The following is a 21866-nucleotide window of genomic DNA, read 5'->3' as shown; positions in this document are numbered from 1 at the left end:
TACCCTTAAGACAACACAAGGGTTAAATCAGCATGTATCAATCTGAACTGATTTCAGAGCACACTCATTTGAATGTAAAAGTCCTGCTAAATCAACTCTGATTGATCTCATACTTACAAATAACCCTCATAAATAGTAAAATAGTAGTGTTTTGATATGGACCTCGGTGATCACTGTCCCATAGTCTATGTCAGAAACACAAGATGTCTAAAACTAAACCACGCCTCAATGCCATACAACACTCCTTCCGTGGCCTCCAACTGCTCTTAAACGCTAGTAAAACCAAATGCATGCTTTTCAACCGTTTGCTCCCTGCACCCGCATCACCACCCTGGATGGTTCCGACCTTGAATATGTGGACATCTATAAGTACTTAGGTGTCTGGCTAGACTGTAAACTCTCCTTCCAGACTCATATCAAACATCTCCAATCGAAAATCAAATCAAGAGTCGGCTTTCTATTCCACAACAAAGCCTCCTTCACTCAAACTTACCAAACTTACCCTAGTAAAACTGACTATCCTACCGATCCTCGACTTTGGCGATCATCTACAAAATTGCTTCCAACACTCTACTCAGCAAACTGGATGCAGTTTTTCACAGTGCCATCCGTTTTGTCACTAAAGCACCTTATACCACCCACCACTGCGACTTGTATGCTCTAGTCGGCTGGCCCTCGCTACATATGGCCCTCATCTACAAGTCCATGCTAGGTAAAGCTCCGCCTTATCTCAGTTCACTGGTCACGATGGTAACACCCATCCGTAGCACGCGCTCCAGCAGGTGTATCTCACTGATCATCCCTAAAGCCAACACCTCATTTGGCCGTCTTTCGTTCCAGTTCTCTGCTGCCTGTGACTGGAACTAATTGCAAAAATCGCTGAAGTTGGAGACTTTTATCTCCCTCACCAACTTCAAACATCTGTTATCTGAGCAGCTAACCGATTGCTGCAGCTGTACATAGTCTATCGGTAAATAGCCCACCCATTTTTACCTACCTCATCCCCATACTGTCTTTATTTACTTACTTTTCTGCTCTTTTGTACACCAATATCTCTACCTGTACATGACCATCTGATAATTTATCACTCCAGTGTTAATCTGCAAAATTGTAATTATTCGCCTACCTCCTCATGCCTTTTGCACACAATGTTTTTACCACCCATTTTTACCTACCTCATCCCCATACTGTCTTTATTTACTTACTTTTCTGCTCTTTTGTACACCAATATCTCTACCTGTACATGACCATCTGATAATTTATCACTCCAGTGTTAATCTGCAAAATTGTAATTATTCGCCTACCTCCTCATGCCTTTTGCACACAATGTATATAGACTCCCCTTTTTTTTCTACTGTGTTATTGACTTGTTAATTGTTTACTCCATGTGTAACTCTGTGTTGTCTGTTCACACTGCTATGCTTTATCTTGGCCAGGTCGCAGTTGCAAATGAGAACTTGTTCTCAACTAGCCTACCTGGTTAAATTAAGGTGAAATAAAAAATAAAAAAAATTAAATAAACATTCAACACTTCCATGAGCAAGGGTTCTTACATGACCTTTACCATTCAGGTTTCTTGGTGTTAATGACAGTCCGGACGTGGAACTTGCCCTTTAACAATTCTCTAGTACGTTTATCTCTGTGCCTCTATGAAGCGATTAAGAATTAAAGATAGGGCCAACCCTTGGTCAACGCCTGAACTTGCCGAGTTAATTCAGCTAAGGAAGAAAGCTTGGTCTGAAACAAGACACATTGGTAGCTCTGCTAACTGGCTCACCTTCAGACAACTTTAGCTTCCATAAAATTGACTAAATCAATCTATTTCATTAATTCTATTCCTGACCCGTGTGACTATTCAGCTATGTTTTGGAAGGCTAATAAATTGCTAAAAAGAAGCAGCCACACCTCTCTGCCCAATGAGGTTCTATTTAACTCCAATACTATAACAGACAAAACTGAAATAACTGACGCGTTTAACCAACATTTTATTGCAGCGGGCCATTTATTTGAAAGGGGAAATAGCAGCAATAAGGACAACTCTGAAAAGACTGTTCATGAAACAAGCTCATCTCTGATACACCCCTGTTTAATCACAGACTTGCCTGCTACTGTAAATGGTAACCCACTGTTCTCTTTTCGTCAAGTCACAACTAGGGAAGTTCTGGATGCTCTCTTAATTATTGATGTAAAGAAATCGTCTTGGGCAGACATGCTTGACCTGTGTCTTCTACGGCTTCCTGCACCTCTGATTGTGGAGCCTTTGACACATTTGGTATCTATCCATTCTCTTGGGTATTATTCCTAAGGTGTGGAAGGTGGCCCTTGTTCTCCCGCTCCACAAAGGTGGTGAGCCCTGAGATCTTAATAATTATCGCCCAATTTCAAAACGTTCATGTCTAGTGGAAATATTAGAAATCTTGATACGTTCTCAACTGCGGTCCTTTTTTAGATGGAAAATGTATTCTGAATGCTCAACAGTCAGACTTTAGGCCAGGACACCAATGTCATAGTTATTAATAAATTACATAGTTAACAGCACTGCTCTGCCCTCTGATTCAGAGGGGTTGGGTTAAATGTGGAAGACACATTTCAGTTGAATACATTCAGATGGACAACTGACTTGGTATCCCACTTTCCCTTTATATTGATATGTGGAAAACATTCAATACAGTTGATCATGCACTGTTGCTACGTAGACTATCCAACATTTTTCAAGACCAAGCGGCCTGCGGCTGGTTAAAGAAATGACCTGCACGACAGAAGTCAACGTACAGTATATCTGCTGATGGCGTTCTCTTAAAGGTCCCAAACAGTCATTCTGATTACCACGTAAAATAGCCTTTTGAGTGACTAAAATATCTCCCATAATATTTTATGTGGATAGAAATGCATTTTTTTTATGGCTAACTACCAGGAAGTTTGGAAAGATGGACATTCATCAGCTTGACTTGACTGACAACTCTTTGAAACGCCTATGTCAAGTAACTTGGATGCAGTGTTGCAGCAAAATAATTTCAAGTATATTTGGTAATGCACAAATCAAATCATCAAATCTTATTGGTCACATACACATGGTTAGCAGATGTTAATGCGAGTGTGAACTTAACTAAACGACTGAGAGTTTTGACTGTGTGATATTAGATTGCTTCTTGTGTAAATATTTTCTGTCTGGATTTTAATGATTTGTATGTCATTTGTATGTCACATACAAATCATTAAAATCCAGACAGAAAATATTTGCTTGTGCTTCTAGTTCCGACCATGCAGTAATATCTAACAAGTAATCTAACAATTTCACAACAACTACCATAAAGGAATGAATAAGAATATGTACATATAAATATATGAATGAGCGATGGCCGAACGGCATAGGCAAGATGGTATAGAGTACAGTATATACATATGAGATGAGTAATGAAGGGTATGTAAACATTACATAAAGTGGCATTGTTTAAAGTGACTAGTGATACATTTATTACATCCAATTTGTAATTATTAAAGTGGTTAGAGATTTGAGTCAGTATGTTGTAATTATTAAAGTGGTTAGAGATTTGAGTCAGTATGTTGGAAGCAGCCACTCAATGTTAGTGATGGCTGTTCAAAAGTCTGATGGCCTTGAGATAGAAGCTGTTTTTCAGTCTCTCGGTCCCAGATGCACCTGTACTGACCTTGCCTTCTGGATGATAGCGGGGGGAACAGGCAGTGGCTCAGGTGGTTGTTGTCCTTGATGATCTTTTTGGCCTTCCTGTGACATCGGGTTGTGTAAGTATCCTGGAGGGCAGGTAGTTTGCCCCAGGCGTTGTGCAGCCCTCACTACACTCTGGAGAGGCTTACGGTTGTGGGCGGAACAGTTGCCGTATCAGGTGGGGATACAGCCCAACAGGATGCTCTCAGTTGTGCATCTGTAACAGTTTGTGAATGTTTTTGGTGACGAGCCAAATTTCATCAGCCTCCTGAGGTTGAAGAGGCGCTGTTGCGCCTTCTTCACCATGCTGTCTGTGTGTGTGGACCATTTCAGTTTGTCTGTGATGTGTATGCCGAGGAACTGAACTTTTCACCTTCTCCACTACTGTCCCGTCGATGTGGATAGGGGGGTGCTCCCTCTGCTGTTTCCTGAAGTCCACGATCATCTCCTTTTGTTGACGTTGAGTGCGAGGTTATTTTCCTGACACCACACTCCGAGGGCCCTCACCTCCTCCCTGTAGGCCGTCTAGTCGTTGTTGGTAATTAAGCCTACCACTGTAGTGTCGTCTGCAAACTTGACGATTGAGTCCTTTAAAACACACATTGATAAACTGACTAAAAAGTTGAGAGTAAAGATTGGTTTCCTGTATAGAAATAAATTCTGTCTCCCTTTTGAAAATAGGAGGAAGATTTTTCAAGCGACACTTCTCCCAGTAATTGACTATGGCGACTCAATCTACAGTACATGCACGGGTCAGCCTCTGTGTTAAAACCTGTAGATTCAGTCTATCACTCAGCCTTGATTTTATCACTAGTGATCATTTCTGTATGCATCATTGTCTCTTATATAGTTTTTTTGGCTGGGAGTCTCTGACTACCAGAAGAGAGTATCATTGTCTCTTATATAGTTTTAATGGCTTGGAATCTCTGACTACCAGAAGAGAGTATCATTGTCTCCTATATAGTTTTGTTGGCTGGGAGTCTGACTACCAGAAGAGAGTATCATTGTCTCTTATATAGTTTTAATGGTTTGGAATCTCTGACTACCAGAAGAGAGTATCATTGTCTCTTATATAGTTTTAATGGTTTGGAATCTCTGACTACCAGAAGAGAGTATCATTGTCTCTTATATAGTTTTAATGGTTTGGAATCTCTGACTACCAGAAGGGCCCAACATTGACTATTATTTGTATATAAAGCATTTCTCCAGAATATCCCATACTACCTCAACTCACTTCTAAATTGGAAATCTAGTAATTATAAGACTCAAGACTGGTTGGTACTAGAGATTCCACAGGTCTCCTCTGAGTTAGGGAAGACTGCTTTCAGTTACTCTGCCCTTCAGTCCTGGAATGTCCGACTTGCCTGACTTGTTTGTCCCATGTGCCAGTTCAGTTTGTCTTGCATCTGTGCTTCTGCATGGGAAAAGACAAAAGGACGCAAGGGGTGGCAGGTAGCCTAGTGGTTAGAGCGTTGTGCCAGTAACCGAAAGGTTGCTGGATCAAATCCCCGAACTGACAAGGTAAAAATCTGTCGTTCTGCCCCTGAACAAGACAGGTAACCCACTGTTCCCCAGTAGGCCGTCATTGTAAATAAGATTTTGTTCTTAACTGACTTGCCTGGTTAAATAAAAAGTTGTGGTCAATGAATGTTGTTCAGTCTGTTGGAATAATAGTCTACAATTAAAAGTTCAACAAGAGACTTTGCCATCAGGTTACTGAGTCATTCTGGTCTTACAGTATGAACAAGTCATGTAGACCAATAGAAACGGCAGAGTACATCACTTTTAATCAGTTGATAACATAACAGTTTGTGTACACAAGTACAAAGAATGTGATATACAGATATGTGTTATGGGAATGTGTGAAACTTGTGAAACTTACTCCTCAGTCTGAACTGTCCCCATTTGCGCAGCTGAATGTTAACTTTTCAGTGGCGCCGACTGGTGAGACCGATGCTTCAGGAGAGCGGTCACATGTGCTACCAAGGGAGAGGTCCTGGGTTTCGAGCCTTGTGGGAGCTGAATCAGGAGGAAGTGGTCGTCGCTAAGCAAGCAGTGTGATGTCCTTTACATATATATATTTTCTTACTGTATACATGTTCTGTGGATGATGCATAAATCAATAATTGATCAAGTCCTTTGGAATTATTTACATAATGTGGTTGGTCAGGTTATTATACCAAATCAAAGCCAGTATTATGTTAGCTGATAACTCCAATTGGAGTTTCTAATGTTCAAAACAGCAGGGTTAGTGGGTTCAAGTCAAGTGCTAATGAACAGCCTGTGTTATGATTATTTCGTTTCCAATCAGGTGAGCATCTGAGTTTAATATGAATGAGATATAATATTAACTCAGGGACCACCGGTCTTAAAATACCTCCAGCAATTTAATGTAGACATGAGTCAGTGCACAGAATCAACATGGGTTATCATCATAGTGTTATTGCCGCTGTTTGTGGTTTTATCGTTTTTACATTGACACAGCAGGACTCTCTTTACATTTCCTGTTGTTCCCTGAGGTTGGAGATTAGTAAAGACTTTTACTTGTGTCTCTTTTTACATAATTTAAAGGGGAAATCTGCAGTTCAACAATAAACAAAGCAGCCGCCCCACCACCTTTTTGGGTACACTGCTTAGGGATGGGTCTGGAGGAATGTAACTTCTCTAAGATTCATAGACGGGGCTATGGATGCAAGGACTGACCATCACATGAAATCACATGAAATCAAAATGATAGTTTTATCTAGGGTTGCACATTTTGGGTTATATTCAGAGGTGGAAACTTTCCGTGGGAATTAACGGGAACATATGGGAATTAACAGAAATATATGCAAATTAATATTAATACCATTTAAATGTAGATGTTTGTTGCATTGGATATATTTACCATATCATATGGAGACAGAAACATAAACCATTTACCTTATCATAAGTAGACATAATTGCAAATGATTAAATCCTTACAATATAAATATAGAAAATATTTTAGTTACGAATTTAACTTTAACACTTCACGTGGGATTATTTCACTGAACAACAAAAGAAAGGGAATATTGAATGATCCCCAATGATCCATTGCATCTTCCAATCTGTAAAATGATAGTCTAGAAACTAAAGCCTTGGTTGTCTTCCTCAGGCTTCCATGTCTTCTCCCTGGACCTCCTCAATGTCCACCTCTTGAACATCAGACTCTGAGGCCTCATCTTCACTGTCACTTTTCAACCTTGTTGAGAATGGCTCGTTATCAGACCCAAAAAGTCTCAAATTTGCCTGGATGGCCACCAATTTTTCAACCCTTGTATTGGTCAGCCTGTTGTGTGTGTGTTCCCAAACAAAGACCAGTTGCACTCTGAGGCGGCTGATGTTGGTAGGATTTGGAGGATGATGGAGGCAACAGGGGAAAGAGACTCAGATCCACAAAGTACCTTCCATCAGGTGGCTGATGAGATATGTTGGCACGACTGCCATATTGCATCTCCATCCCAAAGCCCTTGCTTGGAAGTGTACATCACCAGACACCATAGGCCTTGTTGATCTCTGCTCTTGCCAGCATACTTGGGGTCCAACATGTACGCTGCGGTGTGTATGGGCTTCAGGCAGAAGTCTTCATGCTTTTTGATGTAATTCAGAACTGCAGTTTTCTCTGTTTGGAGCAACAGTGAAGTGGGCAGGGCAGTACAGATGTATTCTCTTACATCTGCAAGCAGAGTCTAAACATCAGACAGGATGGCATTGTCTTCCTCAATCCGTGCAATGGATACTGCTATATACTACCACAACGGGTGTTGCTAGGCAGCTTCAATGTGGTGCTCTTATTCTTCTCACTTTGCTTGGTGAGGTAGATTGCTGCTAAAACGTGATGACCCTTCACATACCTAACCATTTGCTTGGCTCTCTTGTAGAGTATCCATTGTTTACAGTGCCATGATGTACTTGAGGAACAGATTCAATGCATGAGCAGCACAGCCAATGGGTGTGATGTGAGGGTAGGACACCTCCACTTTAGACCAATACCTTTCTGTGTTCCAAGGTCATTGATGACTGCCTTCAGCTCATCTGCAATGTAGATGTTGTCCCTTGTGTCTCTGCTCTTGTAGAATACTGAGATGATGTCGTTAATTATTCCTTGCCCACAAACATTCGACCACCCATCAGAGATGATTGCAAAACTTTCTGCTGTCTCTATGATTTGCTTGACATTCACTTCAACTCTGTTGAACTCTGCATCCAGCAAATGAGTAGATAAAGCATGTCTAGTTGGAGGGGTGTATGCTGGGTGAGGGAACATTAAGAAATCTCTTCCAATACACATTGCCTCTGAGCATCAGAGGTGAACCAGTTGCATACACAGCAAGACATTAATCAGCATTTCTCTGACTACGTTCCTCCATTGAGTCAAAAAAACTTCTGATTCCAGGAGGACCGTGAGCTGTTGCTATCGATAAGGTGCCTTATTCATAATTTTCACCTCAAATAAAAGTAGAGGGACTTTTGTCAGAGGTTGCTTGTTGTGAGCGCTGAGGGAACTTTATGCACTTGGCCAGATGATTCTGCATCTTTGTTGCATTCTTCACAAATGATTTTGCACAGTATTTGCAAATGTACACAGCTTTTCCTTCTACATTAGCTGCAGTGAAATGTCTCCACACATCAGATAGTGCCAAATAGTGCAAAAATTACCAGAAAGCATGTAGTCCTTGGCTCACACAGTATAGTAGTGTGGGCTCAATAGCATCTCATTAGTGTGCAACATCTTGAGAATCAGCTGTACATGGGATGGAAGAATACACTGTGCATGCAGAGGGTTGCAATTCCATTGAATTGTGGCATATTTTGGTTAAACTATCCCCAAGACCTACAATTGCCTTATATGATTCCACAAAAAAAGGTTCACTGTTATAAGCTAACTTTTTTGATGAAGTTAAGCTAAATTCCCCAAATTCCGGAAATTTACGCGGAAAGTATCCAACCCTTTGAAACCCTAGTTTTAACCATGTTTTGAAGGTGTACAGTGTTTGTTTACAATTTATAAACAATGGAGTAAAACAACATATTTTATATTTGAGGAATATAAAGAAATACAATCAAGCAATTATTTTTACACAAAAGAACATACAGTATCTGAAAACACAACCTCCCAGAACCCATCACTGGGGGCTTTCCCATGCAGTCTGTCCAGTACAGCTTTGCCTCAATTCCTTGGAACTGTTTCCATGGTGCATCCATTCACTAGGTACTACAGTATTTGCCCCCACATGTTATCAGTAGTAAACCCAGCCAATTCTCCAGGCTTCTGGAAATGAGATGTCCTCTGAGAGTGTACACTACAGAAGAGTGGAGGGCCAGACCGATAGATCCCCAGCAGTAACATTCCATGTCTCTGTTGGGGTTGTCGCAGTAACCAACAGGCATAGGCCCTTGTATTAACAGTAGTGGATGTTTGAAATGTGTATTATGAGTTAAGTGAAACTTGATTGCTAGTGCATGTGATTGATAGTACTGTAATTTCCTGTTTCCATGCTAAACGCATGCATTTTCTGTCATTATGTAGAAATACTTTTTTACCACAGTCTCAGATTTAGTAAGCCTCGGAGGGGACAGTATACCTGTGTGCCCCTAATCTGACCTGTACTGTCAGATCTTCTGTATGACTGTATTACTATGGCTCCTCGGATTTGTGTCTGTATGCAAAATGACAAGGCAAAACACTAGAGAAAGACTAAATTGTTTCCCCTTTTGTCCTTGTGCACTGGCAGTTTGTCTATATTGGAGCCAGCAAAATAGCTGACCTTTCAATGGAATGGGGCAGGCTGTGGGATATATCATTGGTGCTGTTTGCATTGTTGGTATACTTGGTTTCCTTCCTGGTCATCTTGAGTGGCTGTGTTCAAACCTTGCATCATTTCTCTTAATGGGGGAGATATTTCTGTCTTGGGATGGATTACCTACTAACAGTGAAACACTTTCCTCTTTCTCGCTGCATTTTCTGGTGGTTGTTGTGTTTATTAAAATGCCCCTCTAAACCAAATATGTGTGCTGTGTTTTGGGTTGTTCCCCATAAAAGGTAATTACACGGCTGAACATTTGAATAAAAAACATTACAGCACTTATTCTTTTAAAATTGAAACATGGTGGAAATATCAAAGAAAGCTAGAAAGAAAATAGACAGAGCAATTGCTTTGTGAGAGCATTTCCCCAACACTCTGAATTTCAGATTTGTGCAGGTACTGTATGTTATTTATCCAGTGCCAGAAATGTCAGGTATAACTGATATCCTGTCCTGTGGCTAGGAGGGAGCTGATACTCATTTGACCACCTCCACAGGCCTTTAGGTGAGACCTAACAGCCTTTAAGGCCTGCAGCTCATTTGTCTTCCGTCCCGTTTATGACAATTCACTGCAAGAAAGACTGTATACCTCACAGCCGTGACGAACACTAAACTGGAATTATCTTGGCTAATTTGTATTGAGGTCATCACATATTTCTCCTTGCATGCTGACACCTTGGTAGTGTAAAACAAACCTTACTGCTGACTGCTGCATTTAAGCCAAGGTGTAGCCTGGCATGACCCAGATTGACTGTGTTTAGTATCGAGTGTATAAAGCAGTAGCAGTCATTAAGGAATGTAAAACTGCTGAGGTTTGATAAAACGCCACTCTAGGCGTCCCTTTAAGTGCAACCACCAGAGATTATAGGGGGAGGGGAGGTTAGCCGCTCTCTGATGCCCATCAGGAGTCCTCTTCAGTGTTTCCCCTAGGATTTTTTCAGCAGAGGTGGCAAAGTACTCCATTTTTTTTGCTTCCAGCCTATAGACAGAGACTAAAACAGGAAGCTCCCGCGCTCAGGTCTGTTCAACGCTGGTCTGACCAATCTGATTCCATGCTTCAAGACTGCTTCGATCACGTGGATTGGGATATATTCCGCATTGCGTCCAACAACAACATTGACGAATACGCTGATTCGGTGAGCGAGTTTATTAAAAAGTGCATCGGCGATGTCGTACCCACAGCGTCTATTAAAACATCCCAAACCAGAAACCGTGGATTGATGGCAGCATTCGCGCGAAACTGAAAGCGCAAACAACTGATTTTAACCAGGGCAAGGTGACCTGAAACATGACCGAATACAAACAGTGTAGATATTCCCTCCGCAAGGCAATCAAACAAGCTAAGCGTCAGTATAGAGACAAAGTAGAGTTGCAATTCAACGGCTCAGACACAAGGGGTATGTGGCAGGGTCTATAGTCAATCATGGATTACAAAAAGAAAACCAGCCCCTTCACAGACCAGGATGTCTTGCTCCCAGACAGACTAAATAACTTCTTTGCTCGCTTTGAGGACAATACAGTGCCACTGACATGGCCCGCTACCAAAACTTTTGGACACTCCTTCACTGCAACCGACGTGAGTAAAACATTTAAACGTGTTAACCCTCGCAAGGCTGCAGGCCCAGACGGCATCCCCAGCCGCGTCCTCAGAGCATGCGCAGACCAGCTGGCTGGTGTGTTTACAGACATATTCAATCAATCCTTATCCCAGTCTGCTGTTCCCACATGCTTCAAGAGGGCTACCATTGTTCCTGTTCCCAAGAAAGCTAAGGTAAGGTAACTAAGTTAAACGACTTCCGCTTCCGTCATCATGAAGTGCTTTGAGAGACTAGTCAAGGACCATATCACCTCCACTCTACCTGACACCCTAGACCCACTCCAATTTGCTTACCGCCCCAATAGGTCCACAGATGACGCAATCGCAACCACACTGCACACTGCCCTAACCCATCTGGACAAGAGGAATACCTATGTGAGAATGCTGTTCATTGACTACAGCTCAGCATTTAACACCATAGTACCCTCCAAACTCGTCATCAAGCTCGAGACCCTGGGTCTCGACCCCGCCCTGTGCAACTGGGTACTGGACTTCCTGACGGGCCACCCCCAGGTGGTGAGGGTAGGTAACAACATCTCCACCCCGCTGATCCTCAACACTGGGGCCTCACAAGGGTGCGTTCTGAGCCCTCTCCTGTACTCCCTGTTCATCCACGACTGCGTGGCCATGCACGCCTCCAACTCAATCATCAAGTTTGCGGACGACACAACAGTGGTAGGCTTGATTACCAACAACGACGAGACGGCCTGCAGGGAGGAGGTGAGGGCCCTCGGGAGTGTGGTGTCAGGAAAATAACCTCACACTCAACGTCAACAATACAAAGGAGATGATCGTGGACTTCAGGAAACAGTAGATGGAGCACCCCCCTATCCACATTGACGGGACAGTAGTGGAGAGGGTAGTACGTTTTAAGTTACCAAACTGAATTGGTCCACACAGACAGCGTTGTGAAGAAGGCGCCGCAGCGCCTCTTCAACCTCAGGAGGCTGAAGAAATTAGGCTTGTCTCCAAGAGCACTCACAAACTTCTACAGATGCACAATCAAGAGTATCCTGTCGGGCTGTATCACCTTAAAGATGGAATCGGCATTAGTGCAAATTAGCGCCACTGTCTGCCCCATGGTCGTTGTTATTTAAAAAATACATAGATATATATGAAATAAAACTACATGCAGTTCAAATCAAATCAAAGTTTATTTGTCACGTGCGCCGAATACAACAGTGAAATGCTTATTGCATGTGCAATTTAAAAAAATACTGTGTTCGTTGTTTGCTGTAACTTAGTTGTTTTAATATCTCAAACGGATGTGGCTGTTTCACCAGTATGGATTACAGCTTTAAACTACTAACTTGGCATTTTGTAATAGGTTAATATAGGGGCTGGTCCTGGGCCAGCTAACAAGCAGCTAACAGCAGGGGTGCACAGAACTACGTGTTTTAGTGTGACTCGTTCAGAGGAAAACAGTTCTGCATTGAATGACTGAAATTAGTTAACCCTTCACGTTCATGCTAAACTAACTTCTATGCGGAAAATACAACCATATGTGACAACACAGCATTCACAGAGTTGCAATGAAAAAATAAATAAACCACAGTTGGTTTTCTCATTAGAGTTCAGTTTGGAAATTCAACACATTGTTGTATTGGCTTGTAGTATTTATAACTCACTTGAACCCTAATAAAATTCACACTGAACTAGTCCTCGTACTTTGTCCCTCTTTCTTCCTCAGTCGCAGGACAGGCCTCTACAGTGTCCAGAGCCGGCCCAAAAATGCCTCAGGAAAGCCCCCACACCACTGCTGTAACTCCCGGGACTCACTGGACGAGCTGTTCATGGATGAATACTGGACAGAGGTGGAGAACATCACCCTTAGCGGCGAGGGAAAGGGGGATGCAGAGCCACAGGACGTGGTGCAGCTGAAGTTGCCGGATGGTATGAAGCTCTACACTATAGCAGGAGTGTCAATTGATGTAGAGATGAGATGGGGTTGTTATAGTGGAAGGACTATATGCCCTGCTGCTTCAAAGTAACATTTTAGACCAACCTGCTGAAACAAGATTGAATGAGAGTGATGAGCTGAGCAAGGGGGGCTTTAGCAGAGAAATAATAATAAATACATATTTTTTCATTATGCCCAGCTTACGAGGCCACTTGATGCAATTGCCTCTTCTGCCTAACGGTAAGTCTGCCAGTGAGTATGTACTATGTACATTAGAAATATAATGAATTCATTCTATTTCTATGGTACAGTATATGACTGTGATTTACCTAGATCACTGTCTGAAAGGATTCTTTTAGTAGAGCACATGCAGTACATACTGGTCCGTTCTAATGACATAATGATAACTGATTTCTTTCATCCACAAAATACAATAGCCTGGCTTGATCCTACAGGGTCAGGAAATGCCTATAAAAAGCCCTGCAGAAGTTTGTTTATAAAGTCGAAATGCATTGTTTTGTCTGAAGCACTAAATGTAGGAACTTCCTTCTGTTATTTCTTATATCAAGAATGTTGGTGTATGACCGGTTAAGGCAGCGGTTCCCAAACGAAGGGTCACCTGATATGTAAATTGGGTCGCAAGAGAATTCCCAAAATTCTGAAAAACAACAACCCCCCAAAAATTATTATAATATAGTCTATCTCAAAATCATTGGAATGTGGTTAACCTTAAAAATCTAAATTAAAATTATTAAATTCAACCAGAGAGCGCACTTAGATCATAGGAAAATGCTGCACTTGAACTATTCCCACGGTGAATGGCTAGGCCTGTTACACTATGAAACCACACACTAATGCGGAGACTTTGATATTACTGGCCGCAATTGATATGGTGAAAACAATGTGTGGGGTGACAGAGGCACACAAACACATCAATACCTTTGTCAGATTACATTGTTAAACAAATAATTGATGCTATTGCGAGCAATCAAGAGGAAACTTTGACTGAACGACTCAAAATACCCAGTTTATGATCTCCAAATGGACGTTAGCTGTGAGGGCCGAGATGCCCATGGATTTACCTTTGTTCGCAATTAATGTTGGGAGATTTTTTGCATTGAGAGAGGAACTGTCATTCACAATGGATGTAATGAAAATGAAATGTCTCCTTGCCTATGTAACAGACATACAGTATTTGGGAACGAACTGAACGCAATCATGCAGGGGAAATACGAATAGGTTCTACAGATGATCAGTGGATTCAGAGGAAAGAATTCTTATTGGAGAGAGAGTTTTTCGAAAGCGAACCATGCCACCTTCCCTCAGCTGTGCATGTTTCTAACAGAAAACAGCATCAGTAAGTGTCCCACACGAGTGAACACTGCTCACCTCCAACGCTTGGAAGAGCACTTTGGGATTACTTCCCAATCCGTTTGAATGGCTCAGTTGACATGCCGTTAAGTGATAGTCGAACAGCTAATCGAGCTGTCATGTGACCGAATGCTGCAGACAACACATTCACGTGTCACTACGGAAGAATTTTGGTTCCTGACTCAAAGGGAAATCCTGCTGTCTCCCGTTTAGCATTAAAACTCATGGTACCCTTCGCCAGCTCATATCTGTGTGAAGCTGGTTTCAGTGCTCTCGTCTGCGTTAAAACCAAATGTCGATCCAGGTTGAATGTGAACGCAGAGATGACGTGATTACTGTCGACCACGCCCCCTGACTTTGAGAAGCTCCAACAAAACAGTCATCAAGCACAACTATTTCATTAGTGGTGGTGAGATAAGACACATTACGTCAGACAAATTAGCCCCACATTAAAAGTATGTGATGGTGAGTTGAAGACAATCAGAAATACTGTTAGAATGTTTCTTCAATTGATTGTCGTAGCCCCCCCCCCCTCCCAAATTATCAAATTATCTTTGGCTGTTAATTACACATGGTCCACATGGGTTGCGAGAATATTTTGATCAAGATGGGGTCGTGGGACAAAAAAGTTTGGGAACCCCTGGAGTAAGGGGTTAGGAGTGAGACATCCTTCCCTGTTTCATGTCCTTGTTTGTTTCTATTCCCACTCCTCGGTACAGAGAAATTGCATAATATAATAGTAATTACACAGAAATAATCTATGAATTAGTTTGTATCTTTATTATTCAGTCTTTAGACCTAGACTTTACCATTAACATACTACAGCTCTTTTGGTGTATCATCAACTGATATGACTCAACCTAACTGAACTTGTGCATCTGTCTGTCTGTAGAGGGGGAACAGGAGAAGGCATGGCTGACTGAGGCAGGGCTGGCCCCTCTGTTTGACGAGTCGGCGTCGGACCCCGAGGACATGATGGGGCTGTTGTTCACACTGACGCGCACACAGGCTGCCGCCGTAGAGAAACGTTTTGAAACCATCAGGAAGAGGAGCAAGCAGCACCACATACCTGACGTCAGAGACATCTTCAAACTCCCAGGCACACTGGAGTCAAAGGTCAGCCTACCACACGTCCTGTTAACACGCACAAACCTGGTTTTAGAACTCAGTCATGCCTGAGATGCTTCACTGCAGAAAGAACCCATTGACTTGTGTACCATAGTCAGTTAACATCATTACTAATCACATGGAGATGGTCTGTTAATGGACACCAGAATGTGAGGTAATAGGTAACTGGATATCTTATCCTAATGAGAGTCTTGTCTTTAGTCTGTTCACAATTGGTAATAGAAAGATATCGACTTTCTACAATATCAGCAGTTACATGAACTTGTTTGATTCATTAATTGTGCAAAATAAGCTATATTGAATTCTGATGAGAGCCTGTTTTTGTTCTGTATTATGTTGCAGGAGGATGACGCAAAGTCAACAGAGAGAAGTGAAAACAGAAAAATGAATATTACGACACATGGTATGTACCACAAGTTCTAGTAGGCGCAAGGGTCAATTTCATCATGTAAAAACTGGCACACTGGCAAGATTTGAGGTGTCCTTAAAATCAAGCGCAAAAGTGAACATTTCATGCAGCACTAAAGGGAAGTTTTAAGACCCCCAAAAAGCAGGTCTTAACGGTAATGCAGTTGATAATGGCATTGATTTTGAGAGAGGCAGCGCAGCCTGTCCTGCCGTGACTCTCAGTGCCCATTGAAAGAGAGGTGTGCCTTTTATGCTGGTGAATCTCGTATTTTCGAAACATAAAAAACTATTGGACCCCCACCCCCCCCCCCCCCTCCCCCATTTCGTTTATGAGGCAATAAGGCCCTTTATCTAATTCCCCAGAGTCAGATGAACTCGTGGATACCATTTAGAGGTAGTTTCACTAGCCAATGCTAACTAGAATTTGCACAATGATTGGAAGTCTATGGGTATCTGCTAGCAGGCTAGTAGATACTCATAGACGTCCAGTCATCCACAAGTTCACCTGACCCTGGGGAAGTAGATAAAGGGACTCATTGCCAAAATCCCAAAATATCCCTTTAATCAAGGCTGGTTTCACATAGGTGCATCTTTTTATTATGTTGTATTGTTACATACACCAGATAGGTGCTGTGAAAGGTGCTTTGAAATAAATATGAATCACCAAAGCTTTATTAAAAGATCAAGTTTGGAAGCAGCAAAACAGTGAGCGGACCTCCCCTTTTTATCATTATTTTAGCCTGCACTTGTTATTAATTTGGATGTTCGTAAAAGCCTCCATAGTCTACCATAATATGATATGCCCACGGGGAGCAATTATGGTGCCTGTAACGGTATTTTGACATAGTATATATTAAAACAAGTTGTTGTTTCATTTTGATTCAAATGATATTATAATTATTGACTCTTTTTTTAAAGTCTTATCAATAGTGAATTCAATCTAGCTTATTGACAACGTTTGGCATGTCCATGGCTCAGATTCACACGTGTGTGTGTGTGTGTGTGTACAGGTCAGGTGGTGGGGCAGGGGAATGGGGCTGGCCCTTCTGAGCAGAGTGTGTCTGAACCTGAGACTGACATCAACCTAGAGCTGTCCTTCTCTGATCAGGCCCTCAGCTATAAGGAGGACTCAAAGACCAGCAGTGAGGCTCTGACGGACACAGACGATACGCTACCTGTGAGTAAACATTAACACCACCACACAGATTGACTGAGCCTCTCAGCTGGAGTAAAGTTTACATGTCAAAACAGGAAGTGTCACTTGTCAAAAATATACACACAACATGTAAAGTGTTGGTCCCAGCTGAAATAAAAGATCCCAGAAAAGTTCCGTATGCACATATTTTGTGCACACATTTGTTTACATCCCTGTTAGTGAGCATTTCTCCTTTGCCAAGATAATCCATCCACCTGACAGGTGTGGTAATCAATAACCTGATTAAACAGCATGATCATTACACCAGTGCATCCTGTAATGGGGACAATAAAAGGCCACTCTAAAATGTGCAGTTTTGTCACACAACACAATGCTAAAGATGTCTCAAGTTGAGGGAGTGTGCAATTGGCGTCCACCAGAGCTGTTGCCAGATGATTTAATGTCCATTTCTCTACCATAAGCCGTCTCCAACGTCGTTTTAGAGTATTTGACAGTACGTCCAACCGCCCTCACAACCGCAGACCATGTGTGTGGCATCATGTGGGTGAGTGGTTTGTTGATCTCAACATTGTGAACAGAGTGCCCCATGGTGGTGGCAGGGTTATAGTATGGGCAGGCATTGCATTTTATCGAGTGGCAATTTGAATGCACAAAAATACCGTGATGAGATCCTGAGGCCCATTATTATCACAGATACCTTTTTTTAAAGGTATCTGTGACCAACAAATCCATATCTGTATTCCTAGTCATGTGAAATCCATAGATTAGGGCCTAATTTATTTATTTCAATTGACTGATTTCCTCATATTAACTCATATGAACTCAAATGTAACTCAGAAAAATCTTTGAAGTTGTTGCATGTTGCATTTATATTTTTGTTCAGTATAATTAACATAATAAACAATTCCCGTTGAAATCCGTCTGTTTAAACTAGAGATATAAATGTTTTTGTTTGGGCTGGGTCTCAATCCACCGCATTCGCCTACAGTGCCATCAGAAAGTATTCATACTCCTTGATTTCTTTCACATTTTGTTGTATACAGCCTGAATTCAAAATGGATTAAATATCTTTTTTCTCAACTATCTACACACAGTACCCCATAATCACAAAGTGAAAACAAGTTTATATTCAAAAATTACATTTATTGAAAATGAAATACATAAATATCTCATTTACATAAGTATTCACACCCCTGAGTCAATAATTTGTAGAAACGCCTTTGGCATTGATTACACTCTAAGAGCTTTCCACACATGGATTGTGCAACATTTGCTGATTATTCTTTTCAAAATTCTGGTTGTTGATCATTGCTAGACAACCACTTTCAGGTCTTGCCATAGATTTTCAAGTAGATTTAAGTCAAAACTGTAACTCAGCCACTCAGAAACATTCACTGTCTTCTTAGTAAACAACTTGTGTAGATTTGGCCTTGTGTTTTAGGTTATTGTCCTGCTGAAAGGTAAATTCATCTCCCAGTGTCTGGTGGAAAGCAGACTGAACCAGGTTTTCCTCTGGGATTTTGCCGGTGCTTACTACGTTCTGTTTTTTAAAATCCTGAAACTCCCCAATCCTTAATGATTACAAGCATACCCATAACATGATGCAACCACCACTATGCTTGAAGATATGAAGATATTCATGTGATTTATTGGATTTTCTCCAAACATATCACTTTGTATTGATACACCATCCAAAGTGTAATTAATAACTTCACCATGCTCTAAGGGATAGTCAGTGTCTATTTATTTGATCTGCCAATAGGTGCCCTTCTTTTTGTGGCAAAACCTCCCTGGTCTTTGTGGTTAAATCTGTGTTTGAAATTCACTGCTCGACTGAGGGACCTTACAGAAAATTGTATATGTGGGGGACAGAGAAGAGGTAGTCATTCAAAAATCATGTTAAGCACTATTATTACACACAGAATGAGTCCATGCAACTCATTCTGTGACTTGTTAAGCGAATGTTTACTCCTGAACTTATTTAAGATTGTCATAACAAAAAGGATGCATGCTTATTGAATCAAGATATTTGTTTTCATTTTTTATTAATTTTTTATTTATGTATTTTATTAATGTTTTATTAATTTGTAAACATTTCTGAACAAAACATAATTGCACTTTAACATTATAGGGTATTGTGTGTAGGCCAGTGACAAAAAAAATATATTTTAAATTCAGGATGTAGCACAACAAAATGTGGAAAAATACTTCCTGAAGGCATAGTATGTTGGCCTGCGGTGCTTGCCAGACCAAGAGACATCCTGAAAATCGTTCCTCTCACGAAAACTAATGTAGCATCCCAACTAATATGACCACTGTATGGAAAGAGGAGACTCACGAACATGATGGTGTTCTCCGTTTTGCCCATGACTCCCATGGGCCCCAGGGGCCTCATCTGAAGTCTGTACCGCAGATGTGCCAACTTCTGTCTGTAGCATCCGAACCGTTTGGGCTTCAAATGAATGAACTCTCAGGAACACGACAGTGTTCTCCGTTTGTTCTCCTACCCTCACAGGCGTCACGGGAATCGTCTGAATGTAACCCGGTATTGGTTAAAAAAATGTATGGAACTATGGAAGTAGTTTTTTGCCCAAATAAATGTCAACAACAACAACAACACAAATCCTGAGCTTTCTTATGTCTTGTTTCTTATATCCCCCCCCCCTGCCTGTGTACTAGTGTAAGTTTTATATGACATTGAATGCTGTCGTTTGCACAGATGATCAATCAGAACCTTTTGAGTACTTTTTGTCTAATACATTTCACAGTCCAAACTATTCTAGCCTACTTGTGCATTTTAGTCTCTGGCTCTAGGGACACCTGGTGGTGACATTAAAGTATAACCACAGATACTCAAATTATGTCGGGTTTGCTAACTTGCCTATGTTAACCTCTGCTTCTCTCTTCTCTGTGTGACAGAACTTCAAGCTAAGCAGAGACAAGACTGGGCTGACCAAGATGGGGGACCTGTCCCCTCAGGATATGAAGAAGGTGCACCGCCTGGTACTGATAGAGATGACCGCTCTGTTTGACACGGCAGGCATCGACCTCAAGGCCCACAAAGCAGTCAAACTCAAGGTCAAAGGTGAGCCAGTATGCTACAACTGTTAGCATGGAAGTACTATATAACAGTATATCTAATTGCCCTAATAACTATCCCATTAACTATCCCATTTTGAGCTATAGTTAGAATCAGAGTTTAAATATTTGTTATATTTTATTCATTTGGTCCGGTTGGTTTCACATTGCCAAATGTCAAACAAACTAAAATACCTAAACATGTGTTCATGCAGGTAATTTGTTTATTGGAGAAAAATGCTCACGTTAAATCCATCTACGATTATCAAGAAGCATAACTTGTGTGTCCCAAACTTCATAGGCCTAGTACTTTCACTTTGGTTTTCCAACAACATATGGGAGGAAACGGCACGATAATCATAAATGCTCTGCTACTCACATAATGTTTCAGGTATTTGAAGTTATTTAATCCAATGCTCGCATTCAAGTAACCAATAATACCTGTGGTTCTTTCCCTGTACTTGGTCCGGACTGTGTTCCCACCTGTAGCGAAACGCACCATGGTACGAATGGACCACCCTTTTTGAGCGAACCATGGTGTGTTGTTTAGTGCGCTCCTGAGTGCGGATAGAGTGTTCACACCTGTCCAAACGAACCGAACTAAGGGGGAAAACACGCCAGGGTTTGGAAAAAACACTACAAACCAATTTGGTGTGAAAGCACCCTTACTCTCAGGAAGCTCTGAGGAAATTATGTTTGTTGTGTCTGTGTTCTAGAGTCTGGCCTGTTTGGAGTTCCCCTGGCCACCCTATTGGAGCAGGACCAGAGGAGACAGCCAGGGACCAAGGTGCCAATCATACTGCAGAGGGTGAGCAGCACAACCTCTCAGTAACACAGTTAGGGATCCTAGTGCACTGTAATCTGATCCCGGTTCACTTTAATCCTACGGAATGTCTAAATGTGTGCCCTGAAGTAGAAATCTCTGCAGTTTGCTGTAGTGGTGATGGTATTCTCATGTGTGCTGTTGATTTGGTGGTTAAAGCTTATGAGTGTTCTATTGTTTCCAGCTGATCTTTCACATAGAGGAGGAAGGTCTGGACACAGAGTGGCTTCTACGGATACCCGGATCAGCCACAAGAGTCAAGGTCATTGTTCATCATTGTTGATAGATGGTTTATGGTTTATGCCTATACGGTGTCTGGGCAAGGATTTGCATGCTGTAAAATCAGCATAATGTAGCAATAGAGAAATTAACATTTGGCTAACGGAGGGGCTGGTGTGGTGACAGACTGTGTGGAATTTATGATGAGTGTTGTACTGTAGGCCTATGTGATGAAGCCTACAATGTATGTGTGGATATTAACATATGTTTCCTGCTGGCAGGCGGTTCATGTGGAGCTGGAGGGGAAGTTCTATGAGGGCCTGTTCTCATGGGAGAGTCTGAAGCAGCACGATGCAGCCAGCCTGCTCAAGCTCTTCATCAGGGAGCTGCCCCACCCACTGCTCACTGTGGAGTACCTCATTGCTTTCATGGCAGTGCTCAGTCAGTCCCATTATATACTGCACTACATTATGCACCAGACTCTCCTTATGCTACACACTTTCTCACAATGGTGCACTATATGTATACTCCACAGGAGGCTGCTGAGAGAAGAACGGCTCATAATAATAGCCGGAATGGCACAAATAGAATGATATCAAACACCTGCATGTTGGATGTATTTGATACCATACCAACTAATTCCGCTCCAGCAATTACCACGAGTTTTATCATAT

At 41.7% G+C, this 21866-nt stretch overlaps 1 protein-coding gene across 2 annotated transcripts in view; it reads left to right on the top strand.

Moving 5' to 3' along the window:
- LOC109900695 (rho GTPase-activating protein 18) overlaps nt 1-21866 on the top strand; it is a 41466-nt gene that overhangs the window by 14395 nt on the left and 5205 nt on the right. Inside the window, exons 2-10 of one of the 2 annotated variants that reach the window (XM_031837100.1) lie at nt 12800-13002; nt 13209-13249; nt 15273-15496; nt 15851-15911; nt 16927-17093; nt 19992-20157; nt 20867-20958; nt 21158-21235; nt 21474-21633. In XM_031837100.1, the coding sequence (XP_031692960.1) occupies nt 13225-13249; nt 15273-15496; nt 15851-15911; nt 16927-17093; nt 19992-20157; nt 20867-20958; nt 21158-21235; nt 21474-21633 (973 nt within the window). In that variant the 5' untranslated portion in view covers nt 12800-13002; nt 13209-13224. The remainder of the gene's footprint in view (nt 1-12799; nt 13003-13208; nt 13250-15272; nt 15497-15850; nt 15912-16926; nt 17094-19991; nt 20158-20866; nt 20959-21157; nt 21236-21473; nt 21634-21866) is intronic. The other variant, XM_020496441.2, reaches the window with a different exon arrangement.

Source organism: Oncorhynchus kisutch, linkage group LG12 (genome assembly GCF_002021735.2).
Source record: "Oncorhynchus kisutch isolate 150728-3 linkage group LG12, Okis_V2, whole genome shotgun sequence".
Taxonomy (NCBI): Eukaryota; Metazoa; Chordata; class Actinopteri; order Salmoniformes; family Salmonidae; genus Oncorhynchus; species Oncorhynchus kisutch.
This window is presented reverse-complemented; position numbering and strand designations above follow the sequence as displayed.